Source organism: Schistocerca serialis, chromosome 3 (assembly GCF_023864345.2).
Source record: "Schistocerca serialis cubense isolate TAMUIC-IGC-003099 chromosome 3, iqSchSeri2.2, whole genome shotgun sequence".
Taxonomy (NCBI): Eukaryota; Metazoa; Arthropoda; class Insecta; order Orthoptera; family Acrididae; genus Schistocerca; species Schistocerca serialis.
The window spans coordinates 893,875,368-893,898,794 of NC_064640.1; the positions used below are offsets into that span (position 1 = coordinate 893,875,368).

Here is a 23,427-nt window from a genome sequence, read left to right on the forward strand (position 1 = left end):
GTACATTTTGACACTTCAGAAGTAGTTTATATATTAGAAAGTATGGAAAATAAGAAGAAGAAAATTGTGCCAGTTGCTGGTAGTTTGCATGCTATGTACTCATGTATTTCTTGAATGAAAAACCATACAATATCTGTAAAATAATAGACATAACACAGTGGGTAATAACTCACAATAACGAACATAGTAGAATCAACATTTTACTGGCAGTCACCTATAGTGTTTGTTTAGACAACTGTTCCCTGTCTTATACGCTTCTTTCAAGAGGCCTACTTTTTTCCAAGGTTATTTCTGAAATTAGTGAAGGTATTTTAAATCTGTCTTGCGGCTCCAACGAAATGCGTATTTTTGTCACCAAGTGAGTTTCGCTGTATTGAAATAAAATAATATCAGTGGTCTTAATGAAACAGATATACCATTTCCCTTGCTTTCTCCATCTGAAAATAGTTCATTACAAAAGATGTTGCAATGTTAGTACTTAAGATTTTTTCGCACGCCTTTGGAAATACAGAAGTCCTTATATATTTTTGTTAACTTACGCTGTTAGTTACCCTCGATCTCAAAATTTGTCAGGGAAAAATGCTAAAACTTGTCAGGAAATTAGGGAAATATCAGGGAGTTTCACTTTGGGAAACTTGTGACGACCATGATGTATAGACCATCCTATAGTAATAGACTCATTAACCTAACTAGCTTGTATCACAAAGATTGTCCACTGAATTTGATTCTTCACTCCAGTGCAATACACCAGTAAATACTTCTGCACCTCCAGGGTTTTGAAATATAATTACAAGGCTTTGTGTTATTGGCAGATTCAATCTACAGAAAGGAATTTTACATAAAAATACAAAGCTACTTGTAAACTGCTGTAGTTGTATACTAACTTCTCGAGAGAAGTTACTTAAATGTCAAATTCAGCTCCAGGTTAATGAAAGAAACATGTGTCCATGACATTTGTGCAGCCATCAGTGATAAACATAGGATTCAGACCAATCTATTTATGTAGTCTGTAATCTGAAACTTATAGTTTTAGTTAAGGTAATAAGAACTGGAACACTTTCCTTGTGAAAAACTGCTTGTAGTTTGGAGAAAACTTTCATTTGCTTCTAGTTACGGGGTATACTGTTGAGAAAATTTTGTTAAGTCCTTCATTACTGGAGTTATCCCATTCTTACACCTAACTTGACTTTTTAATACGTGAGTGTTTTTGTATATGTAATTATTTTTGCTTCAAAAGTGAACGTGTTAAAGATTTTCACAAGTTGTGGCTCAGGTTTAGCAACAATTGTGAGATTGGTTCCTCCTGTGTTGGGAAACAGTTTTATGACTTTTGACAATTTATCGTCATGTTTGTTAGGTTTCCCCTTAAGCTACAGTTCTGGTGGCTTATTTGATATGTCAAATAATGTGAGTATTACATTCCATATAAGTTTCCTTCTTTCCACCGATTTGGCGAAAAATGTAGTGAACAAACCTGTACTTCGTTGGGTAGGTATACAAGGTCTTTCTGTAAAAGGTCAGGTCTTCTGGTGGTTACTGGCAATTCGGTGTTGTTAAAGGAAAATGGCATTATTCAGTAAATGTCTGTATGTTACAAGAGAATAGTATATAAACCGTCCTGTAATGCACCATTTCTGATCTCCGAGGGTCCTTACAAAACTAAATAATCACAGATGTGGTGTAATTTTGTAGTTACTATCGATTGTTATGGCACCACGTACATTCCTTATTATAATAACTATGTTACAAATCAATGATGCACTCATGCGACATCGTGTTCAGAAGTAACATTTGCTGCCTGCTTGGGGCACCATTATCAGTGGGGATAACAAGATAGAGATGGAGTGGCACAGTGAATAAGGAAAAGTTTACAAGCAATACACTAGAGGTCACTGCACTCATATATTACCAGAGTATGCTGCACTGCCATTGGCTACAGTAGGAAAATGCACACCGCCACATGTTACAGTCTGACACCTTTCACTGTACTTCACAGTTTTCGGTTTAATTACCAATGTTGATCAATTTTTATTTTTTTTCTGGGTAAGGACCAAGGAAATATCTCTCAAAATCATGCATGTTGATGTGTAATTTGTTCTCGTAGCATGTCAAAAAATAGCTTGATTACCTTGTACCCAGATAACAGCGTTAATTTCGTGACGAGTTTTGATTTGCTGTTACATATCTATGATTTTTTAAGAGCTGATGAAATTTATTACCACAAATTATTGTATAAACAATGTTTTGCATGTTTAATTTCCTTCAGTTACACAGATTTTAAACAACTTATTGCTGAACATTAAGATTTTTAATCATATATGCCAATTACACATGGTTTTGCTCATATTTTGGTTTTAATGTTTTCCTCATTCCTGCATTTTTCTCAATTTGTTGTTTTTTAAGGCTGGACCACACAAAATCTATTTTAAGTTTTTGTGTAGACATTTGTCAGTGGAACATGAGGAGTTCCCCAGGAGAGATTATTTTGGGTTAGATTTGAAACTTGCTTTGCTACCTGTCAGACATTTTATGGTATTTGACAAATGATAATAAATTTTTGTTGCTGAATGTTGACCTCCTTTCTGAACCACTGACATCTTGAGTAATGGGAAATAAAGATCATTTTTGCCTCCAGTGTTGTCTGTATGGACATCACTGTTCTTATTAAATTGTGATGGATTATTTATGATGAATCTCATTAGTGAATGTATATGTATTGGATGGCACAGTTAAAAATACCTAGTTCCTTGAAGTGGTACCTACATGACATTGGTTTGGGAACACCACACATTATTCTTATTGCTCACTTTTGTGCAATTGGTACTTTGTTTCTAAGTGCTGAGTTACCCAGAAAATTATTCCATAAGACATTGAATGGGAATATGCAAAATATGTGAAATTAATTAATTTCCTCTTTCGACATTTGATAATTGTGTGAAGAGAAAAAGTAACTGAACTTAATTGTTTGAGAAGCTCAGTAGTACACTTCTTTCAGTTAAAATTTTCATCAATATACGCCCAAAAAATGGGAGCATTCTACCCTATTCGCTGACTTCTGCTCAGGTGCTACATCAATTGTTGGTATGACTGTGTATGTTGTAACAAAACTGAATATACTATGTTTTTCTCAAAATTTAGGAAGATTCCATTTTCTGAGAATCACTTATAATTATTTGGAAAATGTCACTTACAATTTCTACTGTTGCTTTCTATCTGATGGGAATTATTATAACACTAGTATTGTCTGCAAAAAGTACCAATTCCGTTAGTTGGGTGTTAAGTGGAAGATTATTCACATATATGAGGAATAGGAGTGGACCCAAAATTGAACTTTGTGGGACTCCCATTGTGATCTCTCCCCGGTCGCTCAAACTTTCTACCCTTCCAACATGTTGGAATCATTCAGCACACTTTTTGCATTTTGTTTTCTATGTATGATTCAATCTAGTTGTGTGTATGCTCATCAGTTCCATAAAACTTGAGTTTTTGTAAGAGAGTAACATGATTTACACAATCAAATGTCATGGAAAGTTCACAGAAAATGCCAACTGGCAATATTTTATTACTTGAGACTTTTACTATTTGATGAGTGAAGGTGTAAATAGCATTCTCATTTTAGCAACTCTTCTTGAATCCAAACTGTGATATGCTAAGTAAACTGTTTCTACTCAAGTGTGAGACTACTCTTGAATACATTAGTTTTTTGAGTATTTTGGAAAAGTCTGTCAGTAAGGAAATTAAACAATAATTCTTTAAGTCTGTCTTGTTGCCTTTCTTATGAAGAGGTTTAACAGCTGCGTATTTTACCCCATGTGGGAAAAATTCCCTGTTCCAGTGATGCATATTGCATATGTAAATTGAATTTGACAGTAACATCTCTTTCTATATATTCATCATCTCATGTCACCTCTTTTAAAACAATGTATCCTATTCTCATTAATAATTGTATGAACCTGCCTCAGAGTGGTGAAGTACAATATTGTTTATTTACATTAATTGTGCATCATGAGGTAGAGCATTAACAATTGGGTAAACATTAATTATTTCAGCCTGAAAACTGTATACAAAAATGTTATCAATCAGTGTCCTACTATCATGCTGCATATGAGTTGAAAAATTGACTACAGAAATTAAATTGAAACACCCAAATATTGATGATAGGTCATTTTTGCTGTCCCTATCTTTTAAAAAAATCTACTTTGAAATCTACCCAAACTGCTAACTGTTCTTATCTGACAGGTGGCTCAATAATGCATCTAGATTTCTCATAAATAACTGAAATTTCCCATAGAGGAGATCTGTAGGCTGTTAAAAGTGTCAGAGAAGTATTCTGCAGCAGGAACTCGTAAGCACAAGCATGTAGATTGTGATCAACAAAAAACTATTTGTTTCAGTGATTGTTGACTTCGTGTCCAACTTTTACATATATTGCAACTCCTACATTTTCCATGATAGTATTACTTGGAAGTGATACTAGTCTATAGCCCCTGATACATAACTTTTCGATCCTAGTTATTATGTGATATTCAGAGACGCACAGAACATCTAACATTCAGCTGTGCTGCATGACCATTGTAGCAAGACTATGTTGGCTAATGTTAAAAGGCCAGCTAAATGAACCATCCAGACTGTTGTTCCCACAGTTACTGAAAAGATGTTAATCATCTTTAAGAAGCTCCACCAATTACCCACCAATGTTGTTGAACCTACTCTATGGCTATCTGTGTCATTTAGCCACACAAGCCAAGCCACAAGTTTCGGGGGATGTGTTATTTAAGCCGTGTAAAGTGACTTTGCCTCCAGTGGTATTATTAGGCTTAAAACTTAAACATTTATGAAATTCATTTGACCCCAGTTCCCGGTCTGATATCCCCACTCCATTTTCTCAGTTCACGCACGCCCTCCCACAGAATTCGCTGGCACAACCTGTCCCAATGCCAGTGTCTCTGGCAGAAGTCCACAGGTTGGGGATTTTTATCTCTCATACATTCTTGAGCTTTCCGTGCTTGGACATGGTATATTAGAGTATGAATGCTTGGAGGAAGCAAGCTGTGGTTGAATGGAGTACTGTGGGGTTTGGAGGGCAGGGCCACCCTGTCATGCAGCAAAGCAAATTTGGAAACAGTTAAAAATTTCTCAGAAAAACCAAGCAACCACCAACTTTTGTAATAATGGTCAGTTTGCAGCATCTAGAACATGTCAATAACAGAAAAAAATGTATTGTAACATTTAAAAACTATGTCCAAATTTTATATCAGTTGATGTCACTTAATGTTAAAGTAAATGTTAACTCACTTTCCAGACACTCATGAGAAGATATCATTTTCTGAAAGCTGCTGGACGTACTAAGTGTATGCCCCTTACTCGTTACGTTTCGAGTCATTCTCAACCAACTGTAGAAACTTTTTGGATTAATAATTAATTCTTCTACATCCCAGTTATCCAGTACTTTCACCTTTCCTGCTGTCTCAACTTTCGCTTCAGCAAAAGAGAATTGTCTTACAGGGAGGAATCCATTACGTCACCTAATGTACATCCGACAATCTGATGAATACACATGCTGTGTACGAGCTCAAGTTGCTTCCAGTGTTGCATGCAGACTTAGAGTGGACATTTGGGCCATTCAAGTATGGGATGACTGAATGAGTGTGACAGAAGTCGAATGCAGGTGCTCCCTGCATCCAAAATGAATATATTACTATCTGCCGGACTTTTGTGTAACTGTATGCTGCAAGCATTTCAAGCAAGCATAAAGGCCGGATGCAGACATCTACTGCCACCTCCCTCTTCCCCCCTTCCACCTCTACATACCCGGAAACTGCCCCCCCCCCCCCTCCCCTGCCGTATTATGTCACTGCAGTATCATCTCCAGTTTTTCCTGTTCACTCCTATCACCACAATTCCCACATCCCCATCCTGGCTAGGCATGTGTCATCCAACCACCACTCATTCCCACCCTTCAAACTATTCTCTCGAGCATTCCACTCTCTTGCCATCCATTTGTGCCCTCTTTCCTTGTTTGGTTCCCTCCCAGTATCATTAGATTTAATCACTCGTCCTTTCCCTCCTTGTGTGTGTGTGTGTGTGTGTGTGTGTGTGTGTGTGTGTGTGTTTTCCTTATGCTGTTTGTTTTTTGTGTTGATTTTACTGTGTAAGTCTGTATGTACTGTCCATATTTAGATAGACTTCTTTCAACATATTTTGCGGAGTTCCTAATTTTGCTGTAAATCTATCTACAGGTGTTGCAGATGTCCACCCATCTTCACGTGAAAGATCAGTTAGTGTGTCAAAAGAAGCTGAAGATGTGAAATACAGGCCTAGTAAGTTTTATACCTGAGAGTATTTTATGATCTGTAACTGTCACTTTGCAAGCAGAGATGGACTAGAAAATGTGGCATCTGTTTTTGATGAAGTTAACATCAAACTTTTTGCTTGTTTGTAAATGATTAGACTTATAAATTTAAAGGGTTGTTGTGCTATGAACATAAATGCAAAGCCTCAAAGTTTACTTATTTTCTAAAAAAGAAGTGGTGATTTGGTAGTTTTTTGACTCTAATGTTTGCTTTTGCAAAAATTTCGACCCCCCCCCCCCCCCCTCCCCACAAAGGTCTCTCCTTGTTTCCTTCTTTTGGCTGTGTTTAAGCTTCCAGCCGATGATGGTTTATTTTGAGAATCAACGGTATTTTCCCACTGGTGAACAGAGTGCTTCTCTGATTTGAAGTGTTTATCAACATTATTATTCTTTGCCCATCCAATTTGATAATTATGAAATCTCCAGAATTTTGATTATGACCTTTCATTGCCATTCATAGCTGTGTGACCCATGCTTGACAACTCAACAGATAGCACTGGGAAAATACTTGGCGTAAGTAGAACCAAAAATATCTCTATTTGCACAGCTAGGGGAAGAGTTCCAGTGTGGTCTAAAAATATTTATAGATTTTGTTTTTCAGTCACTGTAATGCAGAGTGCCAGACTAGAGTATTGCACATGTGTTCCATATATGCGTGCTATTTACACTGCTTTTGTGTGTGTGTGTGTGTGTGTGTGTGTGTGTGTGTGTGTCTCTACGACCCAGGACAACCGGGAGATCAGGGAAGAACCCAGGAATTTTTTCATCTCGGAGAAAACTGGGAAAAACTTGGGAATTTTTTAGAATTCTGGGAATTTTTTATTGTTTTAGTCTTCAGTTACATTTTTGTAATTTTGACTGGTAAAAACCGATACTCTAACAAAGGATATTATTGTACCCCGCTACTGCAGAATAATACTTCAACAATAAAAGATAAACGAAAGAAAAAAATGAAAATAACTTAAAATGCAAAGGAAATGCGCCATATACAACAACGACACACACTACTCATGCAAGCATCTGCCAACAGCAAAATGTGTCAAAGGCATTAGGAAGACTATACAATGCTTCATAACAACAAGTTGCCTCCGATGAATGTGAAGTCACAACAGTTTACATTAGATTTGTCTTAGCAGTTACGAGCGGGCTCATGTGCATGTGCAGTTGAGTCTTGTTTGAGCAGGAATGTGGCTGTTGGCTGTGCAATCAGTTGCAGCAAGCAGCTAGATGCTAGCGGGAAAAGGGGGTGCCAAATTCATATTCTTGAGGAAAAAACACTTGTTTCACAAAGCGCCTACCATTCAGCCCATGTTTGTCTGTCGATTATTCATATGATTTTGAAAGACTTCCCTGTTGGTTTTTGAACACATTTTAAGTTGATTTCAGTATAAATCATTAATCTATTTTTGAATGCGTGTATAGTGTGCGTGATGTCTCTGTTAGGAGAATCCTTGTCACATCTAGAAATGAACTTTCCGGAGACACAAGGGGACGGGGCTATACGAGCTGAGCAGAGTAAAGCCGAATGGATGAATGGCTAGGCATGTGTCATCCAACCCCCACTCGTTCCCACCCTTCAAACTATTCTCTCGAGCATTCCACTCTCTTGCCATCCATTTGTGCCCTCTTTCCTTGTTTGGTTCCCTCCCAGTATCATTAGATTTAATCACTCGTCCTTTTCCTCCTTTTGTGTGTGTGTGTGTGTGTGTGTGTGTGTGTGTGTGTGTGTGTGTGTGTGTGTGTTTTCCTTATGCTGTTGGTTTCTTGTGTTGATTTTACTGTGTAAGTCTGTATGTACTGTCCATATTTAGATAGACTTCTTTCAACATATTTTGCGGAGTTCCTAATTTTGCTGTAAATCTATCTACAGGTGTTGCAGATGTCCACCCATCTTCACGTGAAAGATCAGTTAGTGTGTCAAAAGAAGCTGAAGATGTGAAATACAGGCCTAGTAAGTTTTATACCTGAGAGTATTTTATGATCTGTAACTGTCACTTTGCAAGCAGAGATGGACTAGAAAATGTGGCATCTGTTTTTGATGAAGTTAACATCAAACTTTTTGCTTGTTTGTAAATGATTAGACTTATAAATTTAAAGGGTTGTTGTGCTATGAACATAAATGCAAAGCCTCAAAGTTTACTTATTTTCTAAAAAAGAAGTGGTGATTTTGTAGTTTTTTGACTCTAATGTTTGCTTTTGCCAAAATTTCGATCCCCCCCCCCCTCCCCACAAAGGTCTCTCCTTGTTTCCTTCTTTTGGCTGTGTTTAAGCTTCCAGCCGATGATGGTTTATTTTGAGAATCAGCGGTATTTTCCCACTGGTGAACAGAGTGCTTCTCTGATTTGAAGCGTTTATCAACATTATTACTCTTTGCCCATCCAATTTGATAATTATGAAATCTCCAGAATTTTGATTATGACCTTTCATTGCCATTCATAGCTGTGTGACCCATGCTTGACAACTCAACAGATAGCACTGGGAAAATACTTGGCGTAAGTAGAACCAAAAATATCTCTATTTGCACAGCTAGGGGAAGAGTTCCAGTGTGGTCTAAAAATATTTATAGATTTGGTTTTTCAGTCACTGTAATGCAGAGTGCCAGACTAGAGTATTGCACATGTGTTCCATATATGCGTGCTATTTACACTGCTTTTTTGTGTGTGTGTGTGTGTGTGTGTGTGTGTGTGTGTGTGTGTGTGTGTGTGTGTGTGTGTGTCTACGACCCAGGACAACTGGGAGATCAGGGAAGAACCCAGGAATTTTTTCATCTGGGAGAAAACCGGGAAAAACTTGGGAATTTTTTAGAATTCTGGGAATTTTTCATTGTTTTAGTCTTCAGTTACATTTTTGTAATTTTGACTGGTAAAAACCGATACTCTAACAAAGGATATTATTGTACCCCGCTACTGCAGAATAATACTTCAACAATAAAAGATAAACGAAAGAAAAAAATGAAAATAACTTAAATTGCAAAGGAAATGCGCCATATACAACAACGACACACACTGCTCATGCAAGCGTCTGCCAACAGCAAAATGTGTCAAAGGCTTTAGGAAGACTATACAATGCTTCATAACAAGAAGTTGCCTCCGATGAACGTGAAGTCACAACAGTTTACATTAGATTTGTCTTAGCAGTTACGATGCTTGACAACTCTACAGATAGCACTGGGAAAATACTTGGCGTAAGTAGAACCAAAAATATCTCTATTTGCACAGCTAGGGGAAGAGTTCCAGTGTGGTCTAAAAATATTTATAGATTTGGTTTTTCAGTCACTGTAATGCAGAGTGCCAGACTAGAGTATTGCACATGTGTTCCATATATGCGTGCTATTTACACTGCTTTTGTGTGTGTGTGTGTGTGTGTGTGTGTGTGTGTGTGTGTGTGTGTGTGTGTGTGTCTACGACCCAGGACAACTGGGAGATCAGGGAAGAACCCAGGAATTTTTTCATCTGGGAGAAAACCGGGAAAAACTTGGGAATTTTTTAGAATTCTGGGAATTTTTCATTGTTTTAGTCTTCAGTTACATTTTTGTAATTTTGACTGGTAAAAACCGATACTCTAACAAAGGATATTATTGTACCCCGCTACTGCAGAATAATACTTCAACAATAAAAGATAAACGAAAGAAAAAAATGAAAATAACTTAAATTGCAAAGGAAATGCGCCATATACAACAACGACACACACTGCTCATGCAAGCGTCTGCCAACAGCAAAATGTGTCAAAGGCTTTAGGAAGACTATACAATGCTTCATAACAAGAAGTTGCCTCCGATGAACGTGAAGTCACAACAGTTTACATTAGATTTGTCTTAGCAGTTACGATGCTTGACAACTCTACAGATAGCACTGGGAAAATACTTGGCGTAAGTAGAACCAAAAATATCTCTATTTGCACAGCTAGGGGAAGAGTTCCAGTGTGGTCTAAAAATATTTATAGATTTTGTTTTTCAGTCACTGTAATGCAGAGTGCCAGACTAGAGTATTGCACATGTGTTCCATATATGCGTGCTATTTACACTGCTTTTGTGTGTGTGTGTGTGTGTGTGTGTGTGTGTGTGTCTACGACCCAGGACAACCGGGAGATCAGGGAAGAACCCAGGAATTTTTTCATCTGGGAGAAAACCGGGAAAAACTTGGGAATTTTTTAGAATTCTGGGAATTTTTCATTGTTTTAGTCTTCAGTTACATTTTTGTAATTTTGACTGGTAAAAACCGATACTCTAACAAAGGATATTATTGTACCCCGCTACTGCAGAATAATACTTCAACAATAAAAGATAAACGAAAGAAAAAAATGAAAATAACTTAAATTGCAAAGGAAATGCGCCATATACAACAACGACACACACTGCTCATGCAAGCGTCTGCCAACAGCAAAATGTGTCAAAGGCTTTAGGAAGACTATACAATGCTTCATAACAAGAAGTTGCCTCCGATGAACGTGAAGTCACAACAGTTTACATTAGATTTGTCTTAGCAGTTACGATGCTTGACAACTCTACAGATAGCACTGGGAAAATACTTGGCGTAAGTAGAACCAAAAATATCTCTATTTGCACAGCTAGGGGAAGAGTTCCAGTGTGGTCTAAAAATATTTATAGATTTTGTTTTTCAGTCACTGTAATGCAGAGTGCCAGACTAGAGTATTGCACATGTGTTCCATATATGCGTGCTATTTACACTGCTTTTGTGTGTGTGTGTGTGTGTGTGTGTGTGTGTGTGTGTGTCTACGACCCAGGACAACCGGGAGATCAGTGAAGAACCCAGGAATTTTTTCATCTCGGAGAAAACCGGGAAAAACTTGGGAATTTTTTAGAATTCTGGGAATTTTTTATTGTTTTAGTCTTCAGTTACATTTTTGTAATTTTGACTGGTAAGAACCGATACTCTAACAAAGGATATTATTGTACCCCACTACTGCAGAATAATACTTCAACAATAAAAGATAAACGAAAGAAAAAAATGAAAATAACTTAAATTGCAAAGGAAATGCGCCATATACAACAACGACACACACTGCTCATGCAAGCATCAGCCGAAAGCAAAATGTGTCAAAGGCTTTTGGAAGACTATACAATGCTTCATAACAACAAGTTGCCTCCGATGAACGTGAAGTCACAACAGTTTACATTAGATTTGTCTTATCAGTTACGAGCGGGCTCATGTGCATGTGCAGTTGAGTCTTGTTTGAGCAGGAATGTGGCTGTTGGCTGTGCAATCAGTTGCAGCAAGCAGCTAGATGCTAGCGGGAAAAGGGGGTGCCAAATTCATATTCTTGAGGAAAAAACACTTGTTTCACAAAGCACCTAGCATTCAGCGCATGTTTGTCTGTCGATTATTCATATGATTTTGAAAGACTTCCCTGTTGGTTTTTCAACACATTTTAAGTTGATTTCGGTATAAATCATTAATCTATTTTTGAATGCGTGTATAGTGTGTGTGATGTCTCTGTTAGGATAATCCTTGTCACATCTAGAAATGAACTTTCCGGAGACACAAGGGGACGGGGCTATACGAGCTGAGCGGAGTAAAGCCAAATGGATGAATGCCAATCACTGTTTGATTATGTCGTTGATTGGGTTTGTGAATGATCCGCATTGTTATAATTACTAGCGAAATCCATAGATTCAGACTACCAGAGTGGAAATAAACGACTGACAGGAATAACAGGTGAGAAAGATTACGTATTATCTTCTCAGTGTATCCAAGAAAACGAATTTATGACAGAAAATTTTTGGCCAGATAGCTACACTAGTAAGGACCAGTTATACAGTCCCTGGCTAGCAGCCACGTAAGTTCTATTCTGTAAGTAACACAGAAAATGTGTTGTACGAACTCGTAATAATGCCTAACCGGAAAATAATTATGGGATAACAAAACCTGTGATTCAGGCAGGCTTGGTGAAGTTAATCGGTGAACAAATTTTGACAATGACAGGAATAGCTGCAGAATTGGTGATGACAAGATTGTTTGTTAGAACGAGGAAGAATAAGATGATTCGAAATTTATATAAAAATTTCTTAATACTACTTTTAGATCTCATTCCTGAGAAGCTGGTGTGTATGAATGACATGTGAAACTATTTCCTAACATAAAGCTTTTTTCTTGTAGCAGGCTTAACAAGCATTTGATATTGGTACTTCGGGAATTATATTCTGTCATATTAAAAAAATGTCCATTTGTGCCAAAGCAGTCTCGTTTATTTGGTGCGTGTTACAAAATTGCTGCAGTATTAGAAAGACCTATTTTGTTTTATCTAGCAGACAGCGACAAAATAGACGTAATCAGTTCGAGAAACCACACCAGTCTTGGGTACTATTTGTGTTAACAGCTTTTTGAATATTAGATAATGATATTTCGATTTTTCTTGTAGCAAAACGTTTGACGATCTTTCACAGAAAGGAAAGCACGCCATGTAACGCTGTAGCAAGATTAGAGAGAAAAAATGCTACAAGCTAAGGATTGAAGAATTTTGTACTTTCTTGCTTGTCTCTTGTCTTTATTAGTTTTATGTATTCTATATTTCATTTCACAGAAAACAGCAAGTTATTAGCTAATAGGCAATAAAGAGTGCAAATTTTCTGAAGAGTTCTTGTTCTCCTGATTACAAATAATCCCATCTGCTATCGAGGTGGTGTTTTTTTTATTTTTTTATTTTTTATTTATTTCAAAAAAAGAGAAGCAGGCTGCTACTATCAAACTGGCCGACTGGGAGCGGGAGAGGCACCACAGGACGTTTCAATTTCCACTGTCCAGAATATAGTTTGATGGCATCCATTAGAAAATATACACGTTTCCATTCCACAGAGCGAAATACAGTGACGTGCGATAGAAGAATGCTTTATGAAGAGGTGTGGCACTACACTTTTGCATACATGTCGTACATTTCCTCGAATACACGCTTCATGTTTCAGACTTTTCAGAAAGATGTGCACTACGAGATGAACATATTTTTGAAAATTCGATAATTTTTAGTATTTACCCGGTTCGCAAATATCGCAGATCCGGGATTGTCTGAGTTATAGTGGGTAGTCTCCATGTGACCCGTGTTTACATTTAGTGATTTTGCTGTTTTCTGTTTGTTTACTCTCATGTCAAATGAAAGCAAAATGGATATCTGTATCCGGGAGCTATCAAGTGAATTAAAATACATTCACATAATTACGGAAGGCTAAAATATGTCATTAGTTTCATATTCTATTGTATTTCCACCTTTCTGACAATCAAGCATTAATCACCTTCAGAACAATGAAGTTATTTTTGTCTGTTTGCTAATGAAATTTGGCTTTTATTAACCTGTTCCACAGAGGCAGTCAATGTAGTTGAAACGAAATGTGTAATTCCACACTAATGGCTAGTTTCAACTGTTCTCTGCATTTCAATGGCACATTTTCATCTTCTAGCACAAAAGGCATTATGCCATAATAAAGAACCAAACATGATATAATATAGTACTGGTGCTTCAAGAAAATTTACATCCCGAAAACCACACTGAAAAGCTTAATATCAGGTCAGGGTCTACTTCATTGGGAATCTGGACATACAAATGTCCCATTTAAATGTGCACACTTTAGTATGGTTCATGAAATTCGAATGCTCTTGGAGTATCCTCTGATGTCTTGTTTCTTTTATGACATAATGTATGATCATTCAATATTTTTACACGTACGTATATATGGGCTTCCTATGTCATGGTAGCTGCGCAAGTTCGGTGTCACCTGTTATCTGCGCTCTCTTGCAAGTGCTGAAACAAACCTATTTCTATTAGGTTGCGGGAAAATATTGCAAATGGTTGTTTGAAAAGCGTTACTTTCAAAGTAAATATCCTTTTATGTAAGTTGAACTGTGTGCGAGAATCTACCATGAATTTCTTAAATCACAGAGTGTTTGACTCTCATTTAAAAATCAACTCTTTGATGATGAGCCATTTAGAAGAATTTTGAACCCTGAAGATAAGACATTTGTCATTATTAAAAATTTTACTGCAACATTTGTGTGATATATCTTGAAGTGTAACACACACGAAAAAGATCAACATTATATGCGAAAGCTTAGCTTCTCTTGCAGCTTATTAACCTTAGAGCCCAATTTTATATGTGGAAGCTTTGCTTTTCTTGTAACAACACTATGTGTATTAATTTAAACTATTAACTTTCCCTGTTTGTGTGTTAGTGGTACTTAACAGTGTGTTGCTGTTGGCTGACTACATCACGTGCCCTATGCTCTGAATATCTCCTGTCATCGGCTGGCTAAATCACATGACATGAGCTATAACCGGCTTACAGAAGCGCATCGCAATCTCGATTTCAATGATTCGGAAAGTAACATGCGGTGTTTGGTGGAATTCCAATGTATACTTTCGTTATACGAAAATATGCAGCATACATGTTGCTGCACATCAAAGATATTTCCAAAATGCGTCTTTTTCTCTGAGTTTTGTTTTCTATAGTGCCAGGAAATTCTACACCTGTGTCTAAAACCATAACTATTTAGAGGATTAACAAGGGAATATTTACAGTCACTTAACACAGAAAAAGCGTGTTTTCACCCTGGAGAAAGTGTATTTTTAACCTGGAAATCCGGGAATTTTTTTTTCCCTGTCCGTGTATACGCCCTGGTATGTGTGTGTGTGTGTGTGTGTGTGTGTGTGTGTGTGTGTGTGTGTTAGAGAGAGAGAGAGAGAGAGAGAGAGAGAGAGAGAGAGAGAGAGAGAGAGAGAGAGAGAGAGAGAGAGAGAAAGCTGTCTCGCTCAGTGAAAGCTGGGTGAACTTATTTACATGGCCACTTGGATCCCAAAGCCAAGTGAGTGGACATCACTGGCTTGCAATCTCTCCCACATAGGCTGTGAATTTGCAGTGTGCGCATGTGTGTTACAGTTTGCTGCAATCAGGGTTGGACAAAATGTACACAAATGATGAACAATGAATGAAGATAATTTTGTTTGTTATTTGTGAATGACAAATAGTATTCAAAACATTATTCAATTACATGGATAAGACATTTATTTCTCATCTGTAAATAAAAAGTGTTATGAACCTTAGACGAGTTTGCAATCAAATTACATTTATTGCTCCAATTCTTTGTCATTTATGAAACAAATGTGCCTTTTACTTTTAAATTAGTTTCGAGAACAACTCTTTATTTAAAATGCCTCATCAGAAACTTGATTCGATTTTTGAAGATTTGCCGCTGTGACACTGAAGGAAATATATGGTCCAGTCACATTAATGTTACCACCATCTGTTAAAATGTGAGTGTGCAATAACTGTTCACAGATGGCATGTGGCCGCACTAACAATGGAGGGCATATAAAGTGGATCAGGGGGATGCAGAAAACAATGCAGTCATTGTTGAAATGCAGAAATGGAGTGATGTATTGGACATCCAAAACGGTATGGTCATTGACTTTCAGGTCAAGAGTGAAAGCATTTCCAAAATGGCTAAGTTTTATAAACTGTTTGCGTGCTGCTGCAGTGAAAGTATGGCATGGATGGCAAAATGCCCCTGTCCAAAACTGGTGTTGAGGCAGGCCACAGATGACAGGTGAAAGACAGCAGCAGAGGCACGTACGGGCAAACAGACATGCAACTGTTGAATGCCCACGTGGACCAAAGGGCTACCAACAGTGTTTCCTTAACGACCATTCAGTGAATGTTACTGCATACAGGCCTGCGAAGCAGATGTCCGATTCATACAGCCATGCTAACTGCTGTTCATTGGCAACAAAGAGTGGAATTTGCCTACCAATACAACTCTTTAGCAACAGAGTTCTTACTTTGTTCGCTCATTTTGTAGAACTACAACCACAACCCAATTGCATATTTATACCAACAAGACACCAATATCTGATAGTGTTACAGTTCAATTCTTTCATCTTGGCGGCTCGCGCATGCCCGCCCAGATACGGGAGATTGCTGCGTTGCCAGATGCACACGACGCACGCGCCAAGAGAAGCAGCGCCATAGTATAGTATAGTTTGCAAACTTACGTTTAGGGGGGAGCACGCAGTTCAAGACGTAAAGCCACCACCGCCGCATTAACCCTTTCGCTGCTACAAAGACGTGCTCCCTGCATTCCGCACTGTGCGCGATTTTGTCACTGCGCTGCTTGCCTGTGCAGATACATGGTGTTCCGACTGTTTTGACACACTTATCATTCGATTTCACAAAAACTATTTGGCCCAAAAATTTGATTTTTACACATCTTCTTGACTGATACCTTCCCCTGATAAATGACTTAATTTTGTTTCGATGTTCAACACAGTTATTATGCAGCATTAAATGTGGTAAACCATTGCACGAAATTTTGAAGAGTTTGCAGAGGTAAAAGTCCATAGCGTATACTTTCCGTATGGTCGATTTTAGTTGCCACAATGTTCAGAAAGAAATGTGGACAAGTTACCTAAATTTCATATAAAATTTACTGTATTACAATATCTCATTTAAGTACCACATAGGTGTCGTATGTAATATTGAGAAATATTCCATCTTTCGCGACTGTAACAAAAGTTTTATTTACACCAGCGTGATGAGCTCTGACACCACATTCAATCACATCCCAGATGTGTTAGATGGTTTCAGATCTGGCAAATGGGGGGGCCAGCATATCAATTGGAACTTGCCACTATGTTCCTCGAACCACTCTATCACACTCCTCACCTTGTGACATTGTGCATTATCTTGTTGAAAAATGCCATTGCTGTCTGAAAACGTGATCGTCTTGAAGGGGTGGATGTGGTCTCCAAACAGTGTACGATTCTCTTTGACTGTCATGGTGCCTTGCACGCACTCCACTGGAGCCATGGATACCCACGTGAATGTTCCCCACAGCATAAAGGAGCTGCTACCAGCTTGTATCCGTCCCACAGTACAAGTGTCAAGGAGCTGTTCCCTTGAAAGACGACGGATTTGCACCCTCCCATAGACACAATGAAGAAAGTATCAGGATTCATCAGATTGTGCAACGCTCTACCCCTGTGCCAACGCCCAGTGCCAATGGTTACGTGCCCATTTCAGTCATAGTTGCTGATGTCATGGTGTTAACATTGGCACGTGCACGGGCCGTCAGCTGTGGAGGCCCATAGTTAGGAATGTTTGGTGCACTGCATGTTCAGACAAACTTGTACTCTGTGCAGCATTCAAGTCTGATGTTAGTTCCACTATAATCTGCTGCCTGTCCTGTTTTTACCAGTCAGTGATGTCAGACATCTGTAATGACGGGTGGCCGCCCAACCCAACAACGTCTGGATGTGGTTTCACCTTGGTTTTGCCATGTGCTGAAGACACTCACCACAGCAGTCCTTGAACACCCGACAAGTTGTGCAGTTTCTGAAATGCTCATGCCGAGCCTCCAGGTCATTATAATCTGCCCTCAGTCAAACTCCGATAGATCGAGCGCCCTTTCCATTCTACTCACAGTCGGCATGCTCACTGATACTACGAGGTGCATTCAAGTTCTAAGGCCTCCGACTTTTTTTTCTCCGGACTGGAAAGAGATAGAAACATGCGCATTGTTTTAAAATGAGGCCGCGTTCATTGTCAATACGTCCCAGAGATGGAAGCACCGTATGGCAGATGGAATTTTACCGCCAGCGGCGAGAATGAGAACTGTTTTAAACACTTAAAATGGCGACGTTTTCCTTACTTGAACAGCGTGCAATCATTCGTTTTCTGAATCTGCGTGGTGTGAAACCAATTGAAATTCATCGACAGTTGAAGGAGACATGTGGTGATGGAGTTACGGATGTGTCGAAAGTGCGTTTGTGGGTGCGACAGTTTAATGAAGACAGAACATCATGTGACAACAAACCGAAACAACCTTGGGCTCGCACGAGCCGGTCTGACGACATGATCGAGAAAGTGGAGAGAATTGTTTTGGGGGATCGCCGAATGACTGTTGAACAGATCGCCTCCAGAGTTGGCATTTCTGTGGGTTCTGTGCACACAATCCTGCATGACGACCTGAAAATGCGAAAAGTGTCATCCAGGTGGGTGCCACGAATGCTGACGGATGACCACATGGCTGCCCGTGTGGCATGTTGCCAAGCAATGTTGACGCGCAACTACAGCATGAATAGGACTTTCTTTTCGTCGGTTGTGACAATGGATGAGACGTGGATGCCATTTTTCAATCCAGAAACAAAGCGCCAGTCTGCTCAATGGAAGCACACAGATTCACCGCCACCAAAAAAATTTCGGGTAACCGCCAGTGCTGAAAAAATGATGGTGTCCATGTTCTGGGACAGCGAGGGCATAATCCTTACCCATTGCGTTCCAAAGGGCACTACAGTAACAGGTGCATCCTACGAAAATGTTTTGAAGAACAAATTCCTTCCTACACTGCAACAAAAACGTCCAGGAAGGGCTGTGCATGTGCTGTTTCACCAAGACAACGCACCCGCACATCGAGCTAACGTTACGCAACAGGTTCTTCGTGATAACAACTTTGAAGTGATTCCTCATGCTCCCTACTCACCTGACCTGGCTCCTAGTGACTTTTGGCTTTTTCCAACAATGAAAGACACTCTCCGTGGCTGCACATTCACCAACTATGCTGGTATTGCCTCAGCGATTTTCCAGTGGTCAAAACAGACTCCTAAAGAAGCCTTCGCCGCTGCCATGGAATCATGGCGTCAGCGTTGTGAAAAATGTGTACGTCTGCAGGGCGATTACGTCGAGAAGTAACGCCAGTTTCATCTATTTCGGGTGAGTAGTTAATTAGAAAAAAAATCGGAGGCCTTAGAACTTGAATGCACCTCGTACATATACCATGCGTATGTCTGACTATCAGTGATTCCTCGCCAGGTGACGTTGCTATCTCCTGGATGGGTTCATATTGATAGTAGGTCGATGGTCAAATGTTCTGGTTGGTCAGTGTGTATAACTCACATTATTCGTTGGACACAAGCTACACAACTTAACACTTGTTTCTTTGTCATATTTCACTATTCCTGGACTGTATACAAAAACATCTAATGTGGCCCTCCTTGTTACATCAAAAGCATTTCACTCTCGATCTCCCGAGTACATTCTGCCAGTCTCTCCCGTTTCCATAGGGATCTCTTGACAATTGACCTTGTCTTTGGTCATTGTACTCCACACTCTCATTTTGCCTGACTAAAGGTCAGGTGGCTGGTCTTTGACATAAGACGGCTCTTTATATGTTATTTAGGATTAAATGTTCAGTAATATCGTCAATGACTTGCCACTCACTAAATATGAGACTCAGGCCCTTAATGCTCTGCTTCAGTCTGCAAATATTATCAGCAAGTAGTTCTTTCAACCCTTGGTCCTTACTCTAATGAGAATTGTATCCACAGTAATACCAGCTTCCTAAGATTGCCTCTTTCGGTAAACCGCAACAACACCTCCTAAACTTGTGTGACAGTTACAGATAACAATTCCTGGTTACTCATTCCCAACATCTAACTCTTATTCTAGAGAACCACCACCATAGACAAGAAGTCAACTATATTTGAGTTGTCATTAAAGAATAGTGTAATTGTAACAAAATCCTGAAGTGGGTTGGCAGTTTTGTTTAGTATCATAACTTTGTCGCTCAGTTATGATAATTGGTCCACATTTGGTCTTTGTACTCTGTCTTGCAATTTACCTTTAGCCTCCCCCACATACTCATGTATCTGCTCCTGTAATTCATCAACCCAACCAACTGATCATTCACTTAGGAGTCTGTTTTTCTGTTCCTAATTAACACTGGCTACACACTTAATGCTTGGCAGCTAATCCACCCTTGACCTTTGCGCTCAATATTGCAATGCACCAAACCTTCCCCCACACATGCATTTACCCCTTCACTCAACTCATTTAATTGATATCTCATTTGTTCGGTACAGAGCACCTGTTCCTGTCGACTAAATGCTGCAGTCTATTTTGATAATGCTTTATTCTAGCCTCAAGTCTACCATTAATCTAGCTTTAAGTCTGTGCTAACATTGGGGCCACTCCACTCTCACCCTTTTAACCATCTCATGTGGGATCATGATCAGAACTACCGTCACCTGTCTTAGCCACTAAAGTTACTCAGTTATGGTGCCATCACCGTTGCCTCCCCTGATCCACAACTCATACTGTAGCTCCTGTCTTCTCAGTAGCTGGGGATTTTGTATGAATCGAACACACGTACTGGAACACACCAGATAGCTTTAGACAGGTTCCTAAGAGTCTCTCAGGACAACCCACCCCAGTCTCCCATTATGAGTAACCACTCTCTACAGCTATCAGTCCTGTTTTGCAATCCAGTGTAATGTGATTTGGGAGTGGAGCACTAGGATTTTTCTATTATTATTATTACATTCCTTTCTTTGTTAAGGACTTCTAATTCCCAAATCTCAAACCTGCGACATCCGTGGAAGTAGGCTGTACACCAGGTGTCAGAGCTAGTCACTGCTTGCGCGACGTGACTGTGACAGGAACAGCAGGACTGCCAGAGCACTTGTGGCAGAATCAATTGGAAACAAACAACCTTGCTCTGTAACAGAAAACGAAATAAATAATATGCTAGGTTTCAAGCACTGTTTGCTTCTGTCAGCATTGCTAAACTGGCAGACTGGGTCTTTACAAATGCAATCAGTAAAACAATAAACTGACCAAGCTTATAAATTCCCTAAGTAAAATAAACATTATAAGCTCTTGTTAGGCACACTATTGAGTGATTTTAAAAATTATTAGGCTCAGAAAAGTCTTCTGATAATGAAACATTGCTTAGAATTCACTATTAGGTGATGCCACATGAAGATGTGATATTTAGAGCCAATAATTCTTCGATGAGCAGTATACTCCCGTGTTACACTTAACTGAACTCTTTAATAAGTGAACCTTAGGCACCAATCTTAACTATGTTGGATATGAAGCTTCACGGGCTAGGGACACACCACACAAATAGCAGGATTAATTACATGTGAAATATGTACCACCAAACACCAAGTTAGCAATGATGATTTCTAGCAGACAGGTTAGTGGCCACTGATTCAGCCACACCCAAACCACTGTCCATATAAAATGCTCCTTGACCTATCTCGTCCAAATGACTGTAATGTGACTTAAGCCTTCCACTGCTACAGACATTCCCTCTACATTCACCGCAGAGCGTGGCTTTGTTAGGGCTGTACTTCTTGCCAGAGGCTGTTACCTGTACTGAGAGACGACATTGTGGGCACTGTGAAATACTTGTCATCCGATTTTAAGAAAACTATTGAGTGGAAAAAAAAAATATTTTTGCACAGCTTACACTCTGACGTCTTTGCTTGATAAAGGATTGTATTTCTTTTTGTTATATACCATAGTTACACCAAATTAAGCAAAACATTGCATGATATTTTAAAGAGTTTGCAGAGTTAAAAAGGAATTGCCTAAACTTTGCTAATGATTGATTTTAGCTCACACAATGCAGTGTATGAAATGTAGGTATGAGGGTGGTTTGAAAAGTTCTTGGAAAAGAATAGAAAAAAGTACTTACATCACTGAAACTTTTTTTTATTTTTCAATGTAGTCTGCTTGTAGATTAATGCACTTGGTCCAACGATGTTCCAGTGCCTTGATCCCATCTCGAAAATGAGTTTCCTCCAGGGCTGCAAAAATAGTTGTCAACTCCGGCTATCAATTGTTTGTTTGAAGTGAATCTTCATCTACCAAGAAACATTTTCAGTTTTGGGATGAGATGGAAGTCTGACGGAGCCATATCAGGTGAATAAGGCGGGTGTAGCAACAATTCACACCTTAGTTTGTGTAATTTTGCCATGGTGACGACGTGTGTGGGTGTGTGTTGTTTTGATGAAAGGTGCTTTTCTTTCTTGCTAAACCTGACCTTTTTTCACGTATCTTCAGTTGCAGTTTGTCCAGGAGGTTAGCATAGTAATCTGCAGTAATTGTTTGCCCAGTTGGGAGATAATCTACAAACAGAATTGCCTTTTGCATCCCATAACATTGATGCCATGACCTTTCCCGCCGAAGGAATTGTCTTTGCTTTCTTTGTTGGTGGAGAATCAGCATGTTTCCACTGCTTTGACTGTTGTTCTATCTCTGGGGTATAGTAGTGCAGCCATATTTCATCTGTGGTCACTAACCGACACAAAAAAATCTTGTTCGTTTCTCCTAAAACGGGCCAAATATTGTTCTGATGTGTCCATTCTCATGCATTTTTGATCCAGCATCAAGAGTCATGTGGCTAGGGCCTCCCGTTGGGTAGACCGGTCGCCTGGTGCAAGTCTTTTTAGTTGATGCCACTTTGGTGACTTGCGCATCGATGGGGATAGAACTTGAGGATGATAACACAACATCGAGTCCCTGAGCGGAGAAAATCTCCGACCCAACTGGGAATCGAACCCAGGCCCCCTTGCACGGCATTCCGTCACGCCAACCATTCAGCTACCAGGGCAGATACCGTTTCAGATGACATCTGGCAAGTGTGAGCAATTTCACGCGCTTTCAATCGGCCATCCTCCATGACAATTTTGTGCACATTTGCAATGATTTATGGAGTAGTGACACATCTTGGCCGCCAACTGCGTGGATCATCATCTAAGCTCTCCCGACCAAATTTAAATTCATTTGTCCCTGTGGCAACAGTTGAATATGAAGGAGCAGAGTCTCCCAGTGTGTTCTGGGAATTGGCATGAATGTCCTTTGCTTTCATATCTTTCTTTACGAAGTACTTAATCACTGCTCAAATCTCGAGTTTTTCAATCTTTGCAAATCACTACGCGGGAACGACAACAGAGTCACGTCACTGCCAAAGCTCTCTTGCAAGAGCACTGTCATGGCACGTGTTTACACACAACAGTCTAATGAATATCACGTGAACAACTCGCGTTAGTGCTGACCTGTTGTGGTGATTTCGAGAACCTTTCAAACCACCCTCGTAAGATATTGAAACTTTACTTAAAGTTGAGATCAGAATGATATCTCCTTTCATTCATGAGTTACTGATTTTTATATCCAACGGACAGACGTGCACATGTACCCACTTCTGTCGCTGCACATTGCGAATAGTGTGGTCACAACAATCATCACATTTCATAAATGGTTCAAGATATCGAAATGAGGTTTTTCACAA

The 23,427-nt window shown here is 39.2% G+C and overlaps 2 protein-coding genes and 1 long non-coding RNA gene across 4 annotated transcripts in view; 2 read left to right on the top strand and 1 right to left on the bottom strand.

The window, feature by feature from the left end:
- The window catches only part of LOC126471137 (delta(14)-sterol reductase LBR-like), an 887,948-nt gene that overhangs the window by 664,316 nt on the left and 200,205 nt on the right, over nt 1-23,427 (top strand). The window lies entirely within an intron of this gene.
- The window catches only part of LOC126471143 (uncharacterized), a 611,803-nt gene that overhangs the window by 377,592 nt on the left and 210,784 nt on the right, over nt 1-23,427 (bottom strand). The window lies entirely within an intron of this gene.
- LOC126471138 (delta(14)-sterol reductase LBR-like) overlaps nt 1-23,427 on the top strand; it is a 765,587-nt gene that overhangs the window by 60,902 nt on the left and 681,258 nt on the right. Inside the window, exons 4-5 of the mRNA XM_050099231.1 lie at nt 6,240-6,320; nt 8,223-8,303. Of these exons, the coding sequence (XP_049955188.1) occupies nt 6,240-6,320; nt 8,223-8,303 (162 nt within the window). The remainder of the gene's footprint in view (nt 1-6,239; nt 6,321-8,222; nt 8,304-23,427) is intronic.